Consider the following 27235-nt stretch of genomic DNA (forward strand, 5'->3'; position numbering starts at 1 on the left):
TGAACTGAGATATGCCACTGAGCTGTTTGCTGTTCATTAACTGCTCACTGGATTCTAGTGAGATTTTAATGTAGCTTCTTGCGTTCAACACGAGTAATATCCCTGTAATGACTGACTGTCAGCAGCTGGTATAATGTGGGGGGGGGGGGGGGGGGGGGGTAAACTGCACAATACTTGATATTTGTTTGCTGCATTTGTACATTTTTGAGTAGTATTTTTTGTACATTATGTACAAGTTATGTTTACTAAAAAGCAGGCACTATTTTGAGGTTTATTCTGTCACAGGCTTTCAGAGATGTTATCAGTCTTATTTCATTGTGTTACGTCGTTTATTTATTTTGAAGAAATATAATAAAATGCAACTACCTGTAGGTATGTTTTCTTGCTAAAGTCGTAGTGGTCTGTGTGCATTTTTGTGTTTTTAGTTTGTGCATCTGTCCCGTACCACTGCATCTGCCTTCCTGTTTGACACACCTCTTTTAGTCGACATCCACATCCAGATTATTATTGCTCGTGCATCAATGTGTGAGCAGAATGTTACTCTTGCGGCTGGTTGAGGTTGAGCTAATTTGTTTATATGCAGCAGAGCTGAAGCCATTGATTATTTTCATTATGGATTAATCTGCTGACTTTCTTGATCAGCCACTGATTGTTTCATTTATAATTTTTTTTTTATAAAAAAATAGATTGCGTGAAATGCACACCCAGAGCTCCTTCATTTCATTATAGGCTGTTACGAGTTAACATGCTACATCTTGTTTGTTTAATCCATAAGAAGATCCACTGCTCTTGGCTGAGAAAGCTGAGTGTCTGTCTCACATTTGGCCCCCCCTCCCCAGTAAAACCACAGCTTGCTTTAACACTTCAGTGTTTTTACAAATTAAACAAAATTTAAGAAAATTTGCAGAAATGTGCCGTTACCTGTCCATTCTGTTGCTGTTGATCTCCCACATACTGCATATCAAGCTACACACACACACACACACACACACACACACACACACACACACACACACACACACACACCTGCAGTAAAATCACACAGGTGTTTTCACTTAGTTGCCTGATTAGACCTCCGGTCTTGATTGCCAGTTCCTGTGGCTCCCCTGTTATTTTAGTCACACAGCTCCATCCTTTCTTTTTTTTTTACATCACCACTGTTTCACCCTTTTTTCTTTCTCCCACCTCTTTTCCATTAGCGTCACCCTTTATTTCACCCATTATTTCAGCTTTTTTTTAATTTTTCATACAGCATATTTTAGTACAGAACTGTGCATACATGAGTGCAAAGCTGAGGTCTTCGCACTTATGTTGTCCTCTGCTTTCCATTTAGACTGTTAACTATGACAAATCTTCTGTTCTCCTGCTGTGCGCTAAATTTACCTGCCATTACAATAGACTGTGTGGTTATGACTGAGACAACACACCTGTCTATATTAAGACACAGGCTTTTTTCATAATATAGCACTTTAATGTGCAAATTAAAATAAAATGAAACTCAAGTACAAACATTTTCAACATTTAAATATGTATGAAGTCAAAGAGTCGCAATCAGAAATTCCTGTGTGCAGGCTGTAGCATTTTAGAAATACATACCTCACCCAAACAACCACAAATTACTGAGCAGCGCTGAAGGTAAAATGAGGTTGTCTGATTACTAATACAGTACAAATCCTTTAATGGCACAATATTGAATATATGGCATTGAATATTTAAGGGGTTGAACTAAGCTAAAAAACCTCATCCAACCTAAGAAATTACAGCAAACATGTAAGTAACCACCATTGTTTGTAGACCTCTACACAACTGAATAACTACCTCTATGGCTCAGCTACAAAAAATAAGCTTTAAATAAAAGCTTGAAATGCAGATATTTTATTTAAGTCACATAGTGTTGAAGATTATGTTTGATTTTATATGATTTATGGTAAATAGGTGAGAGTATGGGCTCCCGGGAAATTTAGAATATGTGCATCTGATTTCTGGTCCTTTCAAAAAGTAAAGAAAACATGGATAGATCCCAGGCCCAAAATCTTATCAACTTGCGCTTTTCCTGAGGGACCCAGAACCCAAAAGAGCGGAAACAAAGCGTACAATTCACTGCAAAGTGTAGGAGGTTCAAATGACAGTGGCACTCGTAAGGATTGCCCTGTGAGGCTAATTCTTTTGTTTGGTGAATCAGATTAACTCTAACCATGGAGAACACTGAAGTTGGGATGGACCTGGTTAAAATCCCCTCAGTTAGTTGAATCATTTGTTAATAAGCGCGTCCCTGACTGCTCATCGGAAAGAGCTTTCACAGAAATGAATACACTATTCTCACATACAGTGTCTGTGGCGAGAGGATGAAAATGTCACAGATGACGTCAAACATCATCTGCCAAACAGTAGGCACTCATATTATACAGTGGTAGACTGCAGTGCTGGAACATTATAGCACAAAATGTCCTCTGTCATACTGGACCTGTGTGGACACAACCAGACCCCCCCTGAAAACTGAAAGAGGTGATTAGGAAGGAGTGTACCAGCGAAGGTCAGCACACTATCAGAGCTGGGTGTCCTCTCTGGTGTCTATGCTGGACTCATGTCTCTCTTTCAGGCTGCTGCTGTGGACAGGTGGTTCCTCAGGGACGTGAGCCAGAGGGTCCGAACGAATCAAGTACCTGTGCAAAAGAGAAGGGGCGTGGGGGGAGGGCAGGAGGGCAGATGAAGGACTGAGTTTTCTCACACGGGAGCACTGCATTCAGGGGCTCTCCTAAACCAATCCCTCCTCACCAACCCTTCACCACAGAAGTCACGTTCTTAGCCACAAAGGGCTCTCAGGGTTAAAGAAGAGGAACTATACAAACAAGTAAACTGTGGGATGCACTCGCTGCTCTCCACCATGAGCAGGAAACAGCCGTCATCATGGATACTGATAGGTGCCCTGCACACTCAGTTGTTTTCCTGTGTCTTTCCAAAATAAGACGCTACAAAATATATGGAAGGGCATATTCTTTTTTGCATTGGTATGAACTGATTATAGTTCATACCAATGAACTATAATCAGTTATAGTAAATTATAGTGACAGTTATATGAGTTTTTCCCTTTAAATATTTCATTTAAATCTCCTGTGAAAAATCAGTGTTTTGCCATTTTTTTTTTCATGAAACTATTTTACTTTGACTATTACTTGGACTCTTTTCTGACAGTAACACACATGAAAGTCTTGTGTCATCTGTAATGCTTACACAATGTCGTTGAGCTCCAGCCTGGTGTCAGGAGAGGGGTTAATCAGGACATACGACAGGGTGTTTTGATGATCATTCTGTTCATCTGAAACAGAAGCCACGCCACAATCAGCAAAGTGGAACACTCACAGCTGCATGATGATGTTACAGTCTGATTCCTACCTGCCATGGGACATGACTTAAATGTTTACCTTGTAAGTAGCCCAGATTGACTCGGTTCATGACGTCACTGGCTGTCAGATTAGTCAGGTCTTCTACAAACAGCAGTTAGACAAGAAACAGGCAAACTGTTAAGCAGAAGCAGACATGAAAGCCTGGGAAAGGAAATAAATGAGTTGTTTGACTTCTCGGTTCAAGTTGAGTCCACCCTCACCATATCCCGAGGTGGGGAGGCCCAGATGCCTCATGCGGTTGCGGACGAGTTCAGACAGCTCCTCCCTCTCAGAGCGTCGGTAGAGGTTGAGGCGCTGCTGGGCGATGCGCTGGGCGTGGTCCTTGCTCGAGTCCCGGCTCACCCCCTGCCACCTCATGCTTTTCTTGCTGAGCCGCCGCGCCCACTGCATGCTCTTCTTCCTCAGCAGGGGGTGATCTGACTGCTCGTTGCTGCGAGACTCGTCCCCCCTTTCCTTCGTGTCTTCGCAGTCATCGACACTGACTGACACCTGAGACTGGGGTGGGGCAAGGGATGTTTTAATGAGTACTTTTACTTTTGGTACTTTTACTTAAAGTTTTGAATGCAGGGCATTATATTGTTACAGAGTCTTTCAGCACTGTGGTATTTCTACTTTTCCTGAAGCAGAAGAACTGAGTGCGTCTTTCACTGTTATTGTTAACTACAGCCTCAGATAGCTGCTGGCATGACTACAGACGCACCGTCCTGTTCTATATTCTGCTATGAACCAGCGACCACCAGCTGATTTGAAATAAATATTTGACATTTAGCTTGATGCAGCTCACAGTGTCCTTCTCTCACCTCAGAAGTAGAGAAAATGTGGGATTCTGTCCGGTAGATCCCAATGGGAATTTCGGCACTAGAGGAGCAGAGTTTCTGGAACAGTCTGCCGTAAGTGCCAATCCACAGATCTTCCTCAGTCACTTTCATCTGGAACAAGAGATCAATGGACAGGTCAGCTAGAGCATTGGTTCTGTTTCGGATCATTTCTTTCTTCTCTCCTTTCTTGTAGCTGTGTTACTCACAGCACAGAGGTATCCTGATCCTGGAGTGGTGTCCAGTCCTAGTAGCAGCCTTGCAATAAGGATCATGTAGTCCTTCACAAAAGACTGACACGGAATCACAGAAAAATCACTTTTATAACGCAGTGTACATCAGAAAAACAGTGACTGAACACAAGAGGGCACTTTTGCTTAATGTTGCTAATGCTGATACTGTTTCTCTGCCGCTATAAAACACATCCATTCATTTCACCTGGCATTGAAAAGAGTCATCTGAGGCTCAGTGCATAGCTGTAGGTGTGTACTAACCTGATAGAGCAGAGTGTCCAACATGCTGATACTGAACACTCTGCCTGCAGCGAAGGGTAGGCGAAACATGAAGGCCAAGTTGGAGCCTTTATCACGCTCCTTCTGTCAAGGAGAACCAGGAAAGTGTAGAAAGTTGGTGGAAATATCAAATATAATAAAGAAAAAAAAACACTACTGATAAAAATCTGTTATATTTTCTCTTTACAATTCATGTTTATAATTCATACTATGTGATTCATTGTAAGCCCTCTTGCTATGTCTTACCTTCTCCAGCTTGGAGAGAGCCAATGAATAGCAGTCCTTTGCTCTGAACTGCATGAACCTCATGTTGGATGGATGAGTAAGCTCTGTGATGATGCTGAGACTGGGAAACAACCTGCAACAAGAGAGAACGTGATAAAAAAAAAAAAATTAAATAAATAAAAAGGAAAAACATGAATCAGACTAAATATCACAATTTATTACCAAACTTTCAAAATCATTTTAGCAAATGCTGCTGCTGCTCAAACTGCTGCTCAGATGTATTGAGCCTCCAATGAGTCAATAAACTGATGTGATAAAATGAAAACTATGTTATGAATAATATACAAGTATTATGATAAAAAATTATTAAATTACCTGAACATCGTCTGTACATTGACAATAGTTTTGGCATCAGCCATGTAGTCCTCCTCAGCACTCATTGTACTCTCTTTATCCACAACCACCAAATTATCGGCGTAAATAATGCCACACTGCAGCAGGCTGTCGAGACTGAAACACATACAGACACAGACACACACACACACACGATGAGCATAACAACAGGTCACCAACTTGAGAAGTGTACATTAAATTACATCTCACAGAAGTACAGACTCTTCGATATGTTAATGAAAAAATAAATGAAATATAAAATAAAAATTTAATGAAAAGCGGAGGATGATATGACACCCTTACTTGTCTATGGTCCCAGCCATGTAGTAGACCATAGGGAAACAGCAGATAGCCTCCAGAAAGTGATTATCTGGCCTATTGGAAACATAATTGATTTAGAAAATTTGTTCCATTTTGCTTTCTATTGTCCTTTTTATACGAAACCACACAATATATATACATGATTAGAAAAAAGAAATAGTTTAAATATGGAATGATGCAGTAAAAATTTAAGGTTGTCAGTTACTTGGAAAAAGCCTGAAAGATGAGTGTCATGACTAGCCCCTAAGGGGGCTGTTGTCTGTACCCTTTTGGTTATGTTTTGAACTCTCTTTTGGACTTTTATTCTGAAATCATGGCCCTTGTGTATCTTGTCTTGTTCTACTTCCTGTCTTTGTCTTGTTTCCCTCCATTTGTGATTGTCTGCCTCGCCCTAATTTGTTTCACCTGTTGCCCATTGCCTGGTGTATTTAAGTCTCGTTATTTCCCTGCATCCTTGTTGGTGAATTTGTGTCCATGCCTGAATGTGTTCCTGAGTCTGTGTCTTCCCTGTGTTTGTTCCCATACCTGTGCCCTGTATTTTCTTTCCCCCACCTCATGGACTTGATTTCCTTTGTTTCAAGTATAGACTTTTGTATTTTTGTTTAGTTTGTTTTTCTCCTTTGTGGATGATTTTTGGTTGTTTGAGTTTTGTTCCCTGGCCCTGGACACTTCCAGTGATTTTTGGTTTACTCCTAGCTTGTCTTGGGGGTTATTGCTTTTGGGTCCTGGCCTGATTCCTAGTCTCACCATAACAATGAGTAACAAAGTCCTTTAAGATAAACTTTGGACTTGTAGCATTTCTTTTCTTTCTTCTCATGGTGCTTGGTGCACAATTTATTTGAAACTTTGGTCAATAATGCATGTTATGGTTAATGGTTTTTCTTTTGGTTTTGTATCTGTGTTACAAGAAGATTTGTTGTTTTGCTTTTGACTTTTGATGTTTGGAATGGGCCAAATGTTTGGCAAGAAACAGAAATAAAAATTAAAGAGCTAACTCTATGAAAAGTGTATATCAGTGTCAGTTTTGGAAAATGATTTATCTATAATCCATTTAGCAACTCTTCTCCAGCACTTGAATCCCACAAAGTCCATAAAAAAGATTTTTAGCCTAGAACACACTAAATACACTGTGATTATAAAGTGATGATGTACAACGGTACATACCAAGGCCTCAGGAGCCTCTACGGTAGTTCAGCTTCCTAGTTTGTGTGTCTTTAGGCTCCCGAGTCCATCTGTTGCTCAGCACACTCAGAGATTTAGTCGCTTTATTACTGCCCGTCCTCCAACACCACCCCTGACAGAACGTTACTTTATGCATCTGCCCAGTCCTGCTGACTAGAGACCCAAGGCTGTCGTAAGTGCCTGAATTGCATATCCAAGTGTGTGGGTGTTTATATTAGTGCGTGTGCGAAAGCGATAGGAAAGGAGGGAGAGAGTGCTGCATGGAGGGAGAGTTTATTGTTGTGTGCGTGCTTCTCTGAGAGTCCTGAGAGCTCGCATGTGGGGGCTGAAAAGGGACACATCAGGGCTGTCGATGAAAGCCTGCTTGGTGTTCTCCAAAGAAATCATTTTCTCCATCTTTTTCTCCCCCTGTAGCAATATATATTATTCAAGTTCAAGGCAAAGCAAGTTGCCATGGTGACTGTCTGGAGCTACAGAGAGCAGCGTTTTATTTTATTTTCTTTGTTGCTCAAAACACACCGTCACTGTGAGCAACAGCAGTAACCTAACATCACGGCCGACAATGGCGTCCCACCTCCACAGCCTTGTCCTAAGTGCTCGGCTGACGTGAGCTCTTAGCATACATAACATTTCCCACCGTGACATGGTGAAAGACAATGAAGGGGGAAGAAAGGAATGTGTGCGTTATATGTGTGTGTTAAGGTGAACTCACGCGTTATCCAGCAGCAAGACGATGGGGTTGAGTTCTTTCCTGGGTCTGTAATAAGCTCTGAGAGGCACTATGAAGTTATAGAGACCATTGCCTGCAGTCTCGGCAGATACAATGATGAGCTTATTTTTAAAACCATAAGCCTTAGCATCCTCAAAACTGTTGTGCCTGCAACCCTGGACAGGTAACAAAAAAAAAGACAGGTATTTTTGTTTTCCTTTTATCAAGTGAAGGACAGAGAAACAGGGGAAGGAATTTACAGTGAGGAATGATGGAGGCAGTAAGTAACTGAGTGACTAAGTTGGAGGAACAGCGACTGCCCACCTGGTCCAGTCGTAGGCAGCAAAACGGGGCTTTTTCAGCCAACAGATGGCACAAGGTGGGCGAGCTCCCAATGTACGGAGAGTTAGGGGGATAACCTTTCACATACCTGGCAACAAATCCAAAAAGCATGAATGACACATTTCATAGATACAAACTGTGCTCAGAATTGGTTTTCAGAGTTTTTACATTTGCAAGATTTCTTTTCAGAATATACAGAATTCACTCATTTACTCATGTTGCCTTGGAAATTAGCAAACAGTACATAAAAGTTCAGCTGCATGCTGGGTAAAATATTCACAAAATCTTAAGAAGTAAGTTAAATAAACTACACTCTATTGGATTATTATTGGATTGGTTGCTGACTCTTTGTGGCTAGGTTTTTTAAGGAATAGGTATTAATGTACACACAAACAATCCTTACTCAGTTGATGAGTGGTCTTTCTCATCTGTGAAAACGGAGTCATCTTCTGATTGGTCACTGAGGAGGTCACATGGCAGGATAGAGGAGGAGTCGGCGAGCTCCTGAACTGGAGCAATGCTTGGCCGGCGGCTCCCTGTCCCATTCACTGTAGGTGGGACCAGTTTACCACCTGAGACATCAGGTGGACTCGTATTTTGAAGATCCATGGCAACAGTACCTGTGAAATATATTCACATGAGCTTTACATCACCGGCAATGAAACAGCATCTCCTCAGTTTAACCAAATTAAGCAGTGCCTTTCAGACCTCTTTCATCAACAAGAGCATTTTATCACATTCCCCTTCCTGTCTCACCCATGCTAGCGATGATGCTGTGAACAGGAAGCTGTGAGGGTCCGTCGTAGATTCCCCCGACAGGACGGCCCTTCCTCTCCTCCTGGTTAAAGATGAAGGCTGAGTTCTCCTCCTTGGTGATGTTGATGTAGTAGCAGGTGTCTGTGGCAGCCATGATGTGGCGTGGGCCAGGGTTCAGCAGAATACTCTTGTTGTCTTCCCTCTTTATACCAATCAGACACACGCCGTACCTGGACATCACATAACCTGTTGTTAACATATACTCAGGGGGTAAATATCCGACACCAAAACCGTGTCATTACTCCATAGCTATGAAACTGATGCTTGAGGCTCAAAGGAATTGTTCAGCATTTTGGGAAATACCCTCAATTGATTTCTTTATCAAGAATTAACTTAGTTTAGCTTAGCATAGCAACAACAAGAACAAGACAATACTCCAGCATAGCAAATGTCTTTGCAGTCTGGACAGTGACATATTTGATATCACTTTTAGTGAAAAAAAAAAAGATCTGTATAAGTCTTCAACTAAGATGAGACAATAGAAATTTGGCTGCTGTACTTTATTACGCAAGATGATACCAGGTCAAATCCACGACCTAACGAACAAGATGCTTTAGCTTACATGTCAACTCACTTCTTGTGAGCATGAAAGGAGGCATATGTGAAGCTTTTGCCATTATACTCTCCAAAAAACTTGCTGTCGCTCAGTCGGATGTGGTAGACCTCGTTGCCGGAGCAACATCCGTACGTCCTCTGCCACTCCTCCGGAGACTGTTGTCCTTCTCTGCATTCATTTGGAGAAAATACAATCAAATGGGAAGCAGCTCAGTAAGATAAGAAATGTACCACATATGCTAATACATGGAGCCTCTGAAGAGGGAAATCCTCCAGACCTTCCAGGTCAAGCTGGGTCCCTTGGGTTATCTAATGAAAGCAGACGGCTTCATCCATTTGTCAGTCAGTTGCCTTGGCTATAATATGCCCTTTGTAATGACTTCCTGTAATTACAGTAACAGCTCAAGCACTGTGATGGAGTTTAATGGGCTATGAGAGATGCTCAAGGAAGCAGTTTATATACTTGCTTTTTAATACCTATATTTAATATTTACATATGATGACTTATAAATCATCTATGATGAGATTCATATCTCTAAATTCATATTGTGCTCTCTAAGACACCCACACGTGATGCAAACATTAGCATGAACGCACAGAGTCAGTAACGTGTGCAATCTGAAAGCCTGTATGCCTTTGTCTGAAGAAAATACATAGAGCTTCACTTTCTAAAGAGTTGTCAGGAACACAGTAAGAGCTAAAGCCCATTGATTCCCTTTAAAGACGTTTTCCCTCAGCCACTGACATAAGCTTTTAAAAGTCATCCATTTGCATGCTGTGAAAAATCATTTTTCCACTAAAGAGCTTTTCACACAGTTTTACAGGGAACATATCTGAAAAAATCGATGTAGGTGCCGCCTGTTCTCCCTTTTGGTTTAATGCCCTCTTTCTCTTTGCCGCCTGCTGAGTTCCACAATGACTTCAGTCTTTGCTTGGGCTTATTCACTACTCCGTGTCAGTCTTATGGAAGCTACGGTGGAGTCCAAAAATCTGACACCACTTTCTCAGACTTCTGGACCATGAACGTGAACATGTGAAGAAATTTGATCTTTGTGATCACACTGATGAAAAATCAAAAAGCCTGAGGAGGCCTTGTTATGCAAGATGACTGACCGTCCACGAGAGGTGTGTACAAGGAGCGTGACCAAGGTGGAGGTGGCAGGACAAACACAGTTGAGAGCCAACATGGCGTACTTGAACTCTTCCTCACACACAACATGGTCTAAAAACAAAGGAAAATGAGATGATCAGTAAACAACATGTATAACAATAGCTCATTGTCAACTTTTGACAGTCAAACTAGCTCTTTCCACCTGACTTAAGTCTTCTCTGTGTTAAGCTAAGCTAAGATAACCTACTCCATCTCAGCTTCATCTTAAAACCTTCAATAACTGATTTCTGGGCCACTCCAGGGCAGAGGAACAAGCTGTTAACACTGACGTGTTATGTGTATTTCAGAAAATGTCTTAAAAGTATTTCTTGAATGTGTGATGTGAATGCAAAGGTGCATCTCACCTGCAAATTTAACATGGAACTTGTTTTCAGGTTTGAGTATCTGGACATAAAGGGGGCAATTTGGAGCAAAGTCCTTCACCGCCCAGGCTCTCAGGATGGTCTGATGGTCCTGAGGAGAAACAGTCAAAGATAATGCATTTTCACTCTCGCATTTTGAAATTAATCTCCTTTAACTACTTAGTAATTAGCTTCAACACAGACAGCCTTAATGAGCTGAGCTCGTGTAAACAAATAAATGACACTTCATGATTAATAAGGAGACAGAGAGTTCACTAGTTGTTGTTCTTACCGCAGCCATGCGATCTACCTCGTTACGACTGCTTAGAATGAAACAAGCCTCTGCGTCATCCATCCTGCAGAAGCAAGACAAGTTGACGAATAATAGAACAAAGTCAAAATACATTAAAAAGGCAAAACAGCTGAAAAAAATCCTGAACCCTGACACAAAAGAGTCAGCAAATCCAACTGCAACTAAAATGGCTTTTGACCACTCAGATTCGCTATGCAGTTCAGCATTGCATATAGAAAAACAGGGAAACATCATCCTGAATTGCTCCGTACTATGCTGTATATGTGCAGTGACTGTGGAACTGTTTGCATATGATTAACACAGCCAGGAGAGTGCAGAATGCAAAACAAGTGTGGGAGGATTTGAAATGGTGCCAGATGCAGGATGTAAGCTCGAAACACACCCAGTCCTCTACCTCTAGTTGCTGAAACCCCTGCCAAATGTATACAGTTCAGTTATTTAACACATTTTCATCAAAGTAATACTTATTTTGATGTAAGGTGTTCAATACCATATGGTTCAACTACAGGTTTAACTGTACAAGTGAAGTTTTTTTTTTTTTTTTACTAAAATGTGTGCTTTTTATCTTTCTAGGGAGTATCTGCTGGCCTTTTGTGTTCTTTTGATATTCTATTTTATTTCTTTGCTTTTTGTTATTTTAGTATTTTAGTATTTTACTTACATAAGGTTGGGGAACTTGCAAGAGAGAGTTAAAAGCATAAATGGTCAAACTGAAACATTAGAGATCATTTGTCCTAGTATGGATCCAAAGCTCCAAAAATACCAGAACCTTCATTTCTCATAATGCCACATCTTTTTGTAAGAGCCTCATCGGGATTATTTTCTTACACTGGAAAACCTTCCTCCAGAGCCACAGAGGACACTTTGAACTGTTTTCACAGAGTGTGTACTACTATCAAAGATGAGCAAGCTGACCTAGCTGAGTAAAATCTGTTGATTTACCACTGAAGTTTGGCTGTACCTCTGTAAAGTGCTTTTAGACATGCATGTGATTATGGCTACGAAAATAAACTTGGCTTGACATACAGATTGACAGTGGGCTTTTAATCCTTTCATCGTTGTTAAAATTTTCCACAGTCTCATTCATAAAGCTTTTACGACCAAATTATCTGGTGAATGTGAGACAGATCATGTTCTCCTCACAGAAAGTGGTCCTTTTAATGGCTGAGTATTAGGAGAAATGGGTATAGCTTGAATGAATAATTACAATGTTGTCTAAGTATGAGGCCCCACAATAGATCTGACAAGCCTATTTACTAAGAAAGGAATAAAAGAATACCAGGGTGATATTAAGGAATGGAAAGACAATAGAGAGTCCCATCCTACTGATGGGAGCTTCATAGTTTGAGGAAATTATTTATATCAATTCCAGAATGCAAAAAATAAAATATGAACATCCATTACAGACAAAGCTGTGCAGCTTGTTCAGGTGCATACTGCAAAGTCAAACCAAGGATAAAAGGAATTTATTTCTACTGTTTTTATTTGCAAAAAGCTTCAGGACGTATCAGCAGCATGATGCACTAAAGTAAACATAACATACTTGCTCCTCCTGCCCATAAATGACGCAGTCATTGTTCCGGCCAATCACTATCATCTCTCATAATGAAGTTATCAATACAGAATGGTTTGTTTCACCTGTAATTATAATAATAAGACCAATTAGACCAAATCAGGGTGATTTCTCAGAGCAGGTGGATTTATGTGATAAAGTCTTAGTCAGTCACAAAGCATATCATCAACACTTCAGCAACATGTGCTAGTCCTCATGTTATTCATCACACTGTGTTCACACTGGTTTCATTCATTCACATTTCTGCTGCACATTCAGCAGACTTCAACTATGCACACAAACAAACAGGTAAATATATTACCTGAGTCTGTATGATGCAGATGCGGAAAGCACCAAGTTAAATTTTCAGCATTTTCAGCTAAATGCTATCATCAACAACACAGTAACAGTGCAAACATGCTGAAGTTCAACAGGTGTATTGTTTACCATGTAGTTCAGCAAATGTCCATCTGTGGGCCCAGAGGTCTTAGGTTCTGTCACTTACTTGGCTCTCAGCAGATCCTGGTCTTTGAGAACAGATCCTTGCAGATAGATGACCCTTTGCGACCACAGAGGGATCTGCAGAACTCTGCGCACCTGGAGGTCCATTTCACTTGGACACAGGATCACCACATAGTAATCCTTTAAGATTACACAACATGAAGAACCATGCAGAAGATGTTAATGTCACAAAGTTACCACATCCTGTATGTGGATCCTAGAGTATAAAAATGCATGTGTGTATTTTGCTGCCATGTTTGACAATCTCTATACCTGAAGTCTGGGATGGGCATAGAATTCATTGAGAAAATCCATGAGCAGGTCTATTTTGAGTGCGCTGACACACAGTACTACATGTTTCTCTGTCTGTGCTCTGTGGCGGCTGTAATTCCCTCCAGATTTCTGTCTCTCCATCCACAGGTAGATCAGCTCCTCAAACTGATGCACAAAGAACCTGAGCAAAACTAGAACTCACAAAAAAAAGATTTTTTTCAGCTCCTTCCTACCTGCAGAGGCAGCACTACCAGAGCCACACAGATCATGATGACTACCAGCAACTGGGAGGGCCATATGCGGGGAGTAACGTCTCCAAAGCCCACGGTGGAGAAGGTGACGATGCAGAAGTAGAAGGAATTGAAGAGGGTGAGGTTCTTGCCTGCTCTCTCCAGGTGCTGGATTCCACATGTGCTGTGCAGGTTAGATAAACCATGTAAACAAACAAACACAAAGTCAGCATTTATGAGCACCATCTATTATTCACTATGAACTCGGCAACATAAAACCGTGATAGGCTATCTGACAATAAACATTTAAATCCTACGGATGATTTGCAGCAATTATTTGTAACTGCCCCAGATGGCAAGACATAAAGTGTAAGCATCCTCTATAGACAGATTGATTTGAGACAAAGCTGAACAGCTCATACAGGTGCATGCTCCATAAAATCCTTGACGAAGCAGCCTCACCCAGTGAAGACCAGGCAGAGCAGGGTGCAGATGAGAATGAGGACCTGGTTGAACATGGCTGAGTTGGTCCTCTGGATCGCCCTGTGGACATCATTCTACACCAAACAACATACTTTAACATTTGAAGCTACAAACTATCAAACATTTCCTTCAATGATTATTACCAGGAAATATTCACATCATTAGTTTAGCTGTTTATTGCAAATGGATCCTCGCTGCAGCGTAACAGCATGAAATACAGAACATGATAAAATACAGTAAAATGAAATAAAAAATGAAAGAAGGCCTGTATAAATCGATGCAGTGGAATGACTGACCTGACATAGTATGACTCAAGGTGTCTTGCCTTAACAAAGTAATTAAAACATTGATTTAAAACAAGTCATTAACAGAGACCATTAAGTCAATACTTCTAACTCACAATCATGTTCTCCAAAGCGCATTTGGCGAGCCAGCAGTTGAGAAACACAGGAATGAAGATGTTCCGTATTGAGGGCCAGAAGATCTGAGGAGAGAGGGAAACACTTCAACTGACCACTGTATATGATTTTATGGTTAAAAGTTAAAAGTGGTATACTTTAATTCTCTGTGTCCAGAGAGAACTGGTGTGGTCTTCAACACTTTTCATGGTTGCCATTGTCAAAGGCTAACATTGCACAGCTATGTAAACAAGACCAACAGTTGACAGCCATGATAGCAGCTCTGTGATGCTGCACTTCGCCATAACACTGATATGTGCTAAATGCAAATGTCAATATGCTAACAGTTTTTACCATGGTTGCGTCTCAGTTTTGTGTGGCTGTGGTGCACAGGTACAGTCTCTTGTTTCTAGCTATCAAAACAGTGCATAGTTCACATTTCTGTGTCCATTAAACTGAGTCTGACTCTTAATAATTCTTACGGCCTTTTATTGTTGAAGGCTACCACTTTATGAAATAAAGTGGTAGCCAGTTTTGTACTGACACAAAAGTGTCAGTACAAAACTGACACTTTTGTTCTTTACCGTGAACCTTCCTTCTTAACTGAGAGTATATCATTAACCAGTCAGAGATGTGGTTAGAAAAAACAGACATAGTCACAGACAGGTCACATCAGACAACACATGAAAGCCATACTGCTAAAACTAACACTAAAACAGATAGGAAAGACAATGGGTATTTCAGTGCTGTCAAGGTAAAAGATTTACTGTAATGATGAAGGGGACCGTGTTGATCATCTCCAGAAGAAAGGACACCTGGAATATCTGCTCCCAAATGTTCCCCTAAAATCAAAAGCACACACACACAGACTTTTTAACACTTTTATCTGCAAGCACACAATGACAGTGAGTCACTGCAGAGATGCATTTCTTCATTTTAGTCTGTCACTTTCTACGACCACTTAATCCTTCACCTCAACCAGATCCTGTAATTACCGTCTATCCTTAATGTAACCATGACAAATGACTTGGGATAATTACACCACTTATGGATTGTCAGTCTCACAGACTGTAAATGGCTAATTGTACGGACTGTATTAATCATGCTGATGTGCTTGAAGTCTGTGTTTTGTGTGTGTATGTGTGTGGGTGTGTGTGTGTGTGTCTTACCTTGTAGCTCAGATACATCAGTAACATGGTCTCCAGGAAACTTATGATGGCCACAATCACCTGCACAAGTCGAAACAGGAAATGATAAATACAAACTCATGAATTATTAATAACAGAGCAAACTTTTCAGAAACAATCACATGAGAATGAAGCCCACTGTGTTTTTATTTTTCATTTGAATGGTAAACCATCTGTGGCTTAGATTGGGTGATCAAATAAGTTGATTGCTTCAGTTCATATACTAAATTCATTAATGTTTTTCTCTGTATATATTCTGTTGTGACTCACTTGAATGGCCCAGACAGGAACCTTTCTATCCACCCAGAAGATCAGTGCCCTGTCAGACAGAGCACAGAACAGGAACACTTTCAATAACAGTTAACAATAAATATTCTCAATATCAGAGAAGAAATTCATTATTATCTATTTTTATTGAATCGGTGAGAGATAAATACAATCAAAATAAGACTTTAAGATGACCAAGTTGTCAGTTGTTATATCTTTTGATGAGTATTAACAGAGTAAGAGATAATAGATATGAGTCCAAATAGCAATATGCAAGCTCATAATGAAAACACTAAACATGCAAGGTTAAGTAAAAAGGTGAGTACAGGAAATGAGGCAAGCTCCCAAACAAATATCTGAAAGAGCAAACACACAATACTGCTCCACACTGAGGGCGACATAATAATGCTAACAATGCTAATGTTCCCTCATTAACAGAAATCCCACCTACCAGTTAATTTCTCTGTCCTGCACTGATCCGTTCCACTGGCAGTCAACACTGCAGGATAGCGACAAGAACACAATGAGACAGAATGGAAAGTTAATGAATGTGTGCGGTGAAGTTATCCGTACTGATGCTCTTCAGGAAGTGTTTATCGTTGAATTTTATACATGCCAATTCAACCCAGTGAATCCATCAGTCACTTCATGCTCGCCTGTCTGAAAGTAAAAACTGGATGTCTTCTAACTGTTCATGTTAAACACAGAAAAAACTGAAATGATTCTTGTTCAGTCAAAAACATACATTTATTTAAAGATGTTTGGTTGCTTGAGGGTTGAAAACAGTTAAATATCTTGGATCCCACATCGTCTACTGCCAAGATAGCTAATACAACCTCCATAATAAAGTCCTAATCTTACCATTTCTATCTTGATAGTGAGATTTTGATGTGCGCATTATCTCTACACTTGATTATGGTAATTCATTTTTTGCTGACCCACTCATCTATCCACAGCCTGCAGCTTGTTCAGAGCACTGCAGCTGTTGGAACATCTCTGGAGTCAACCAGTAGAAACTGGACTCGGACTGAAACCTCTTCTGTTCTGTAATGTGTAACCTACAGTACGCAGTTAATTGGTTCAACACCTGTGTTGTTTAAATCCTCTCTTTGTACTTTGTTGGTATTTTGATATAGATTTTCTGTCAACAATCTATCACTTGTACTGCATGTTAGCTCTTCTGTTGTTTTTTGTTTTGTATAGTTTGATAGTGAACTTGAAATAACTCTCGACTTGGCTTAGTCACTTTCCTCTCAGTGTAAACAAACCATTTGTTGTTGCCATTGGGAGCGTTTTGCTGTCCTGCACTGTGGCTGGCGTTGGCGCCCTGCCCGGGGTTATCCGTCATCACTCTGATGATGTACAGGAGGCAGGTGAGTAGCTTCAGGGAGAAGTTGAACACACGAATCCTAAGGCCTGAAGGAGAGAGTTGGTCATGTTTTCCAGACAAATACTTTTTGTCTAGAGGCAACATAAAGCAGTGCAGTTAAAATGGGATTTATTGAGACTTCTATAGGAACTTAAGTTTGTATATGTGTTTGTATGTGTGTATAGACTTACAATAAACGCAGCACAGTGGTAATTCTCTTTAAATCTATGGTTGTTGAGCAAGAAACTTTTTTTGTGTATATGCATCTGGGTCTCATTAAGCACACGTTTCTGTGTGTTACTTGCATTATGTCATCCTTTAATGGACCCTTTCAATAACACCATCCACTTACTTGATCTTTGGTTTTTGATGAAGAAAAGCTTCAGACGCTCCTTGAAGGTGTTTTCATTCACATAAAACTCGACCTGCACCCTAACAGGGAAGAGAAGGAGAGGAACTGTCACACGACAATCAGCAGCGCAAACAGAAAGAGCCAAGGCAGATGTTTCTAGATGAAGTTTTCAAACTATAACATTTTACTCAGCATGAATATTCATGTTGTTTTTCTAATTATTTGCCTGAGGAGAATTGGGTAATTATCTGTCTGTGATTGTGTTCCCAGTTAGACAGGGTTATACAGGGTTATTGTGGGACACGTAGCATAAACCACAGGAGCCAAAGAGCAGCTGTAAACAGCACAGAAGATGATTTGACCCCTTATTTTAAATTCAATTTTTCAAAATATCATGTTCAGCTTTTCTCTTTTTCTCATTTAGTTTTCTATTTGCCCTTTCAATTTTAATTCTTGTCAATACTTAATCCTGCAATTTCAGAATAAAATGTAATATAAGTGAACACAAACTTTCCTGTTGGAGTAAAGAATGACAGTAAAATTCAAATTTGGTTTTATAAAGTAAAAGTTTTTCCTCGTGATCTATATGCTGATTCAGTATGGTACAGCAAAACACAAAACAGCTTTTGAGTAAGAAATCGTGAGCAACTTTCTTGCACTCAAGCAAAACATAAAATTGGATTAACTGTGTAACAGCAGAGCAAAGCCCAGAAGGAGAGCAAGAGGGAAGTCAGGAAGAATAAACACAACTCATCATATGGTGGGTAGCTTGGCAACACACGGACAATCTTTACACTATTAATGTACAATCCTTTCAGAGGAGAGTGCAGAAAGGGAAAATAAAAAGAGAGATTGTAAGTGTAAGAGAAATTTAAAAAAATTTGAGGAAGCTTGTGCTGCGGCTCCTACTGCTGCTGCAGTAAATCCCAAGTTCTGGCTCGTGGCTGAAAGGTTTACAGTGGGAAGGAAAAGGCAGTGTGGGCTGTTGGATGCACAGACGTCCTTCGGTGTGCACTGTAACAGCTATTTCACATCTGCATGATGGTAAAACCAGACCAAAGGGTGGAGAAAGCCCTTAAGAGATGAAACAGAGACAGAAACAGAAACACAAAAAAGACAAATCCTCTGTGATGAGATCTGACAAAGGCTGTCACATCTGGCCAGCAGCAGGGCAGAGATGATCTCTGGAGGTAAAGGCACTTCAGCTGAGAGCTGGATGTCGCATATGAGAGTCCTACAGATTGCTCCCTGTCTGTCTGTCTGTCTATCTGCCCGTCTCACCCCTCCACCCACTCACACAGACACACACACACATACACATAATGGTGCAAGTAATGACCCTTAATCAGCTCCTGTTGAGCACACAATTACTAGCTGAAGTGCTCTGACATTAGTCATACTGCGGTGTCACATCGGAGTTTCAGGCAACAAGACGCACAGCTCTGGGAGTAATTAGATCTTCTGAAACGACTAATTGCGGCTGAGCGGGTTCTGCGAGTGCAATCACTCTGCATCTCTACAACAGGCCGACTTTTATCAAATCAGTTCGACTGGAGGTGTTCATCAGCAGCGCAAAGAGACCTGTTGCTGTGAATTCACGCATTTAAAATAAAACCAGAGTTTGACTGTGATCGCGAAAATACGTTTTGGCATCAAAACGATTAATCGTTTAATCAAGTAGTTGATCAACAACAAATTAATCGTTAGTTTATGTCCCCTTTCAAGTAAAAATTACTGAACATCACCTGGTTACAGCTTTTAATTTGGAACGTGAAAATCTGATGGTTTTCTTTTGTCTTATGTGTCTTATGTCTCAGTATCTTTTGGTTTAACTGGTTTAAAAAAAAAGAAAAAGAAAAAAGTCAGATTAATTGATTAGGAAAATAATCGTTAGTTGCATCCCAAATTGTCCATCAATCAGCAGACAGAAATGTTATTGGCAACTGTTGTAAAAATCGATTTTGATTTGAATAAAATTTGAATATTTTCTTATTGTTCTAAACTGAAGATCTTTGGGGTTTTGCCTGTTGGTTGAAAAAAAAAAGTAACTGGAGTCAGTTTTTCCCTATTTTCCAACACTTAATGAGGCACAGGAGTGTGGATTAACTGAGAAAATAATTCATCGATAAGCACAGTCGTAGTTGCCACTACAACAAATGAGTCCATGAATAAAACGAATTAATTACTTTCAGGTTCTAGTTACGATGAATAAACAAACACGCTGCCATTTCTGTGCCCCTCAGCAGTTTTTGGGCGCGCTTATCAAATTGGTCAGGCCGAGCGCAAGTTGCTTCATCCACCGTTTATCTGCAGACGCACTGGAAAACTGGGATTTGTTTCAAGCCGCAAAAAAAAAAAAAAAAAAAAAAAGCAACAACAAAAAAAAAACTTCTCACAGTGTCGCACCCTCGCCTCCCACTCAAAGTATTCAGCTCACCTGTACTGACATTAGGACATGCATGTTGCCCCCTTATGAGAAAGTCTTAGTCTCTGCTGCATGTGACCCTACCTCTGCCCCGCATCACTACCGAAAAGGTCCGACCTCCAAGTGCCCACGGACGTACTGCCCCAGGTCGGGATGACGATCTTCGGATCCATTTGTGCGGGACACCTGTAGCTGCGTCGTGCAGTCAGATAATTCCTACAGTAGACTATAAGCTTCTTGACCAACGCGCCTCCCCGCAGCTCTAAAATAACACAGCTCTGTGTTTGTCAGAAGATGAATTGATGAAAAAAAAAAACTAAAATACGGTGAATAGAACACGAAAATAAGAAATCAGAAACAAATTAGTGTTTGATGAAATATTTATTTTGGAGAATAAAGTGCTTATTGGAATATTTTTAGAAATGTATACAATCTCTCTCTTGTTTTCCCTCTCGCTCTCTCTCCTTGTCGTGCGCGGGCCTGTTGCCACAGCAACGTTGAAATGACAGGAATAACCCTAACTGAGGCTGCTGCAGCATGGTCCTCTCCAGCAGCACTGCAGCTCCTGACAGAGCTGTAAACATTCACTGTGACATACTGGAGGAATGATCTGATGGATCAGCTGCAGATAAACACAGCTTTTTGTTGTTGTTGTTGTTCCCCCCCCCCCCCCCCCCCCCCCTTTTTTTTGCAGGTGGCATCAGGCAAACAGCATGTCAGTATTAACTGTTTCTTATAAGTGTTTCCAATGTGTAATCTTAAAACCCCCATGACTTGTAGCCTCCAAAGAACAAAGGCAGCCTTTCTGTTTTGCTGCTCTCTGCTCTATTCATGCGGAGGTTTTGGCATCACAAGTGACAGGCGACAGAAACAGAACGACAGATGCTTTTTCCTTCGCATTTCGGTGGAAAAATTCAGACAAAAACAAAGTGAATAACAAAGCAGGAGGCACTGCTCTGTTTCTGTCTCCCTCCAATCCCTCCCACCTTTTTGTCTTCTCTAAATCCGAAGAGTCTGAAGTAGTAATTTATAGATGACCCCCTCTATGAGTCAGTGCTTTTGAAAATACCGGAAGAGGTCACTCCACTTGAACCCCCATTCGCCCACACTGGTACAGCCACTCAGTGTGGCTTTCCGAGTTGCATGTGAAGACCTTTACAGTGTAACTCGTGCTTGTGAAAATCTGTGACATTTTCATTTATGAACTCTGTATTAATTTATTGCAAAGTTTAGCCCATAAAGACTTCCCTTAAACAGGATAATGATGGTATTTGAAATGGGGAAAAAAAAAGTGAGACAATAAACTGAAAAGAAAAGAATGTAATTACAGGCAGAAGAATGGATGAAAGGAGAAAAAAGAGAATGTATAAATGAGGGAGTGAGCCTGAGAGAAAGGCTGCAGCACTTGACGCGTACGAGAAATTCTCTCTATGTATTTGTGTGTTTCTTCTCGTGCATCTCGTGCCTTTGAGGAAAGAACCTTTGAGTGATGGATGATCCCTGGGCAGATGTGACCAGTGACATTTGGGAGTTCACAGACAGCTGCTGAACACAAGCCTGGAGGCTGACCACTGAAAATCTAACCTGAAGCATCAGTCACCTCCAACAACACTATCTACCGCGGACAGCAGGTGGGTTCATTTGCAGGGAGACAACAGAAAAAATGATAATAACTGTCCTAATAGAAGCTGAAAATGTAGGCTGCTTTATCGAGGAGAAAACAGTGGTTGTTGCAAGGACAGCTGGGGAAAGGTCACCTTTGGCTGAAAGCATTGGCAAAGCTGCTTGCTTCTCCACGTCAAATAGATATGTCAAATATTACAAACAGCCCTGCAGTCTCAAAGGTTTGCTGCTGCTGTAATCACACCTAAAATTACATTTGATCATCACTCTCCTGTGGTCCATCTGGCAGAACCCAAGCTCATGTGCGGCATAAATATCTTTAGGTAACACAAATATGAATGCAACACTAACTGCTCCAAAATGCTTAATGCAGTTCTCTTCAAAACTTTTGAAATAACAGGAAAATGGGACAAATGTTTTTTTCTTCTTCAAGTTATTTTCTGACTCTTTGTTTTGGACTTTAGAAGCAGAAGCTATCTAAATCCCCGCTGTAGCACTGTTTTGAATCCTAGGACAAAAACAAATGAAGCAGATCTCAGACAAACAGACGGATGCTTCTGATCTTGTCTTATATCAAGCTCAGAGGCAGCAGCAGAGTACAGAGTCGAGAGGAAAAGAGAGGATAAAGTGTGGATGAGGAAAGGTAGACAACTGATGCTGAGAGCTCATTTTAAATTCTGATTGTGAATTGGGTCACAATGTTGTTGCTGAAAAACATGTTTCGAGACAAACTTTTTTAAGCTTCGCACGCGTTCTTAGAAAAGCGTACACACACACACACACCTAGCCTACTTCACCTCCGTGCTTCAGAAACCACATCTTTTTCAGCACCGTGGACAGCTCCCCAAACTCTGCCATGTTTTTGGCTTCATTTCCTCTTTCAAGATCCGAACGCCACTTACACCATATAACAGGGTTAGAGAACACAGCACTCAAACTGCACTTGTGCATGCTAAGACTGCAGGGGGTAGACAAGGTAAACACTTCAAGCACAGTAACTCTGATGTAACTTGTAAAACAACCACACACACACACACACACAGCCACACAGGTGGGTCGAGTGGGCTCGAATGCCAATTAATGGTATTTGTCAGCTGTGGGCAAAAAAAAATAGGTCTGACAATCCAATCTGCACTTTTGTTGGGTGAAAGCAACAAGAAACAATAAACAGATCTGTGACAAGGTCAGGTGATCTGGTCAAAATAAAGTGTTTTTTTTTTTTTGTTTTCCAGAGGAAATAGTCTGAACAGCAGCAACAGCTACTGCTACTTGACATGACATGGTAATAGATACTAATAGACTCATTTGGTTACAGCCTAATGTATTGTCCTTTTTTTGTGTTGGCAATTTACTCATTTTGAGTTTACAAATCTCTTTTCATGAAGTGTTTCAGTGCTGCAACTAACATTTATTTTCATTACTGATTAATCTGCTGATTCTTTACCTTGATTTATTTTGGTCTCAAAGTGTTAGAACAGTGAAAGTATATACGGTTGAAATTGACGAATAAGAGGTTGATGTGTCAGCGTCAGTGTTGATGAAGGGGTTCATGTGAGAGGGCAGTGGGGGATCTGTCAGAAAGGCTACTAATCATTACTGCAGAAAAGTATTCACAGTATTTTATATATATCTAACAGTTAAATATGGTATGTCTCTCACAGTTTTACACAAAAAGAAAGAAAAAAAAAACTTATGTTCATGTCAAACCGCAGTGATAAAAATGCTTTCTGTGATTTACAGCTTCCCTTCACATCCACACTGCTGCCTACCTGTCATCATTCTGGAAGCTCTGGTCCCCGAGCAGCAGGTCTCTGAAGCGGAAGCGGGGCGGCAGCGGAGGCACCTCACTCTCCTGCTGTTCCATCTTAAGGGTAGAGATGTCTAAGATAACCCCGCTGCTGTTTCTGTTTGCCTGGAGTGGTGCTGGAGCAGTGCTGAAGGAGGGAGAGGAGAAACGTAAAGAAGCAGAAGGGGAATGAAGGGGGAAAAACAGCTGAGGTGCAAAAGTGAAGGGAGCTGGAGGAACAGGCAGTGGTGAAAAGGGACAAGGGAGAAGGAGGGGAAAGGAAAGGAAACATGGGACAAAGAGGTACAGGTGGTGGACTGATACAGGAATGCAGACAGACAGATACACAAATTAAAAAAAAAAAAAAAAAAGAAAAAAGATAGTCACAAACTATTATACTGCATTTCTGCTGAGTCCAGAAAATTCTCTATCCTGAGCCTTGATAACTGGCCCTGTTATAAAGCTCTTTACCAGTCTGTTTACAGCTTGTTCTGTTATAGGAGCTGCAAACAGCATCCTGAAGTCGTAGAGACGATGAAAAGCAGAACCAGGCAGCATATGCTCATCTAAAACACCATGCATGCTAACTGTTTTACTACCCCGAGGCAGATTCAGGCATTAAATGCAGCTACCGTTGCTGTAAGCATTCATTTGTTCCCGTTTCAAACATATAACCTACATAACAAGAAGAAGCAGAAGTTTACATGCATTTTAGCATATTTGCTGATGTGTAAATAATCCTGTTTCTTATAGTCCACAACTACATTTGATAATATTAACTTTATTAACAGAAGCATAATGTTTGTCTTTTCGATTAATTCCATGTGTAATGTAATTTTTTGCTAAATGAGTTCTTTTACTTTTAATATTTTATGTACTTTTTGCTCCATTTGAGTTAAGTAGGATTTTTGATTTAGGATCTTGTAATGTATGAGTATTTTGCCATTGTTGCACTGGTACTTTCAAGTAAAGGATCTGAGTCCTCCTCCCACCACTAGTTTCAACACGTGATCACTCAGCTTGATGCATACATTATTAATCCTGTGTAATAACCAATAAATCCATGACTCAGATTCATCTTGATATCAAACCATAAAATGTAAGACAGAAATGTTTGATTAGCTGCATGAGGAGCACAGTCTCTACTGATGTTTTTTTCTGAATGCCTGCAGATGTTGAGTCACCTCTCCAGTTCACACCTAATTCACTGACAGTCTGAGTAACATGCAAAAGAGGAGTACGATATAATGGTATGTTACCTTGGACCCTCGGAGAAGATGATTTGTGAGGATGAACTCGGTCGCTTGAAGGAATGAGATGAATTAGAAACTCCAGATCTGAGTGAAACTGATTTATTCAAATGAAGTGTAAGTGGTTTGGGTGTGAACATGGATGCAGTCCCTTAAGTCCCTTCCAAACAGATCACTGAAGAAGCAGCTAAACTTACAATCTACAAAGAGGCAAGAAGCATCATCCAAAAAAAAACACAAAAAAAACAGTGAGTGCAGAAAAGCCCCAAATGTCTTTTCTTTTTCCTTCCTTCACCCTCCCTCCATCTCCCCACCTTCTCTCTCAATCACTGTCTGTATGTTTGCTATACTCCACCATTAAGCTTGTCAAACATATTGCATTATAGATGAAGGGTATATTTCCCGTGTGGTTTTGTGAGATTCATCTAGCTTAACCAAACAAAACCCATTGGCAAGAAGAACCACTCAGATCTCATAAAGCACTCTGTCGCTTATGGGTCATTTGAGGCATCCAAGTGAGGAGAACAGAGAAAAACATGTTGAGTGAGAGCTTTTATGGTCGTTGTTTGCTGAGCTCATGTGGCTGATGTGTCATTTAAATGCACATCTCTGTGTCTTCTCTGAGACTTTCAGTGTTCATTTTTAACACCGTGTGTAAACATTTTTTTTTTTTTTTTGGAAAACTAACACAAATGTCCGCAAGAGGACACACAGGTGCAGAGCCCAACATTATAAAATTACTTAATGTGTTTATTATTAGTGCTAGTATTACAGCCATGTTTTCAGCAGATAATAACCGGGCTTTAATCCTGGCAGCTGAGACAGAGAGCATGCCGACTAACAGCTGAACACACAGCCGTGGTGACAGGAGTAGATGAGCAGACAGTGTATGGATGGATGGAGCTCTTGGAAACACACTAATAAAAACTAATGATCAGTGTGTTCATGCACTGCACTGAATGACAAAACATTTAAACATTTCCATGAAATATAAGGAGTTTTTATTCAACAAATCCTTCAGCTCCAAAGCATCTTTGTGCCCGGGTTAACTTTGAGAAATGTGGGGTTCAATAATCAAACGCACTAACTTGCTCATCACTAATCTCCACATATGATGCCTGAAGTTTGCCTCCTTAGTTGCTCCTGCCTGTCTGCTCTCGCTGTTTTTCTCTCTCTTACCGTGGCTTGTGGTCGTTCACGGTCCCATCATCGTTCACAAATGACTGATTCACGTAACATTCACTGCACATTTTGGCCGGAGATCCGGCGCTGCCGTCGGACTGGAGAGCTGCGGTGGTCGGCGTTGAGTCCCCCTTGACAAAGTCGTCTTCCTGGGTTAATTGCATCGGAGGGTGATCTGCCTAAAAGGAGCGGACTCCCGGAGAGAAAGACGCGCTTTTTAAAAGCCCGGGTGATTTCTCCCTGTATCGGTGGCCCCCCTCACCTTGCCAGGTGCATCTTGGAGGTATGGAAGAGTTTTTGTCAGCCTACGCAGATAAGAGGCTGCGAGCAAAGTGACAACTGCCTAATGAACTCTTTAAATAGACAAACTGAAAGATGCAAATGAAAGCATTTAAGTGGCAGGAAGAAATCACGCTTCCAGTATTCTGGGAGATGCAGAGGACAGGTCTGCAGCAGAGAACATAATGGTGATGACAGCTTTCCTTCCTGAGGTAGCGGGTACACCTAATGACATAACTGTTGAATTATCACCCAACTCTTGATGAGGAGAGAGAGAGATTAGCACCATCTGTTGGAGGCTCTGAGTCTCCTCAGTTCTCCACAATAAAAATATGTTCAGCTCAGCTCAGTGTCATAAATAAAAATGAATCCTTTGAAATACACATACAAAACTTTGTTTGTTTGTTTTTTAATTAATTTGCCTACAACTCACACGTGAGGTTTTATTTTTATCCAAAACACATAAAGGGCTTGTACAACAAATCAATTAGATCATTCCTCTTATCTTGTTTAAACTGTCAGATATGAGCAAAGGGGGGAAATGCACAGATGTTTCAGCTATGTCTTCTTTAGTGTGCAATATTTCTTCAGTTCAATGATTTGATCCTTCCCTCCCATAAAAGCCAAAGCGTGACGTTTTACATATGGATGCAGGCGGTCCGCGGGCCGTTATTTGCCCAGGTCCGTTCTAATGTCTCACCAACAATGAGTGCTGATCAGCTCATTACCAACAGGTGCGCCAAGTAGCCACGAGCTAAACTGACTCAACCAAACTAAATAATGAATGAGCATCTGAGGAACGCTGCAATGAAAATATCCGGGCCACTGCAATAAGTGACCGTAGTATGAGACAAAACTCGGTTTAATAAAAAATCTTTGGTTAAAGTTGTTAGAGGAAAGGAGATCAGGTCAAATCACTTCATTTAAATTAGCAGGAGACGAAGTCTTTTTCTTCACTCAACGGGGCAACAGGAGAGGT

General features: G+C 40.8%; 1 protein-coding gene across 1 annotated transcript; it reads right to left on the bottom strand.

The window, feature by feature from the left end:
- Positions 1 to 2545: 2545 nt before the first annotated feature.
- On the bottom strand, positions 2546 to 26141 carry kcnt1a (potassium sodium-activated channel subfamily T member 1a). The gene is made up of 31 exons (XM_041058966.1): positions 25975 to 26141; positions 23529 to 23693; positions 17712 to 17791; positions 17259 to 17406; positions 16442 to 16489; positions 15994 to 16042; positions 15706 to 15765; positions 15304 to 15378; positions 14539 to 14622; positions 14118 to 14212; positions 13659 to 13839; positions 13426 to 13590; positions 13157 to 13293; positions 11079 to 11142; positions 10790 to 10898; positions 10388 to 10496; positions 9294 to 9443; positions 8660 to 8889; positions 8307 to 8523; positions 7886 to 7991; positions 7565 to 7737; positions 5653 to 5724; positions 5332 to 5466; positions 4978 to 5089; positions 4714 to 4815; positions 4429 to 4512; positions 4205 to 4333; positions 3605 to 3899; positions 3423 to 3485; positions 3232 to 3316; positions 2546 to 2663 (listed from the first exon to the last, which is right to left on the bottom strand). The coding sequence occupies exons 1-31, from the start codon at positions 26139 to 26141 to the stop codon at positions 2546 to 2548; spliced, it is 3807 nt and encodes a 1268-aa protein (XP_040914900.1).
- Between the last annotated feature and the right edge of the window lie 1094 nt (positions 26142 to 27235).

Source organism: Toxotes jaculatrix, chromosome 16 (genome assembly GCF_017976425.1).
Source record: "Toxotes jaculatrix isolate fToxJac2 chromosome 16, fToxJac2.pri, whole genome shotgun sequence".
In the NCBI taxonomy this organism is placed as follows: domain Eukaryota; kingdom Metazoa; phylum Chordata; class Actinopteri; family Toxotidae; genus Toxotes; species Toxotes jaculatrix.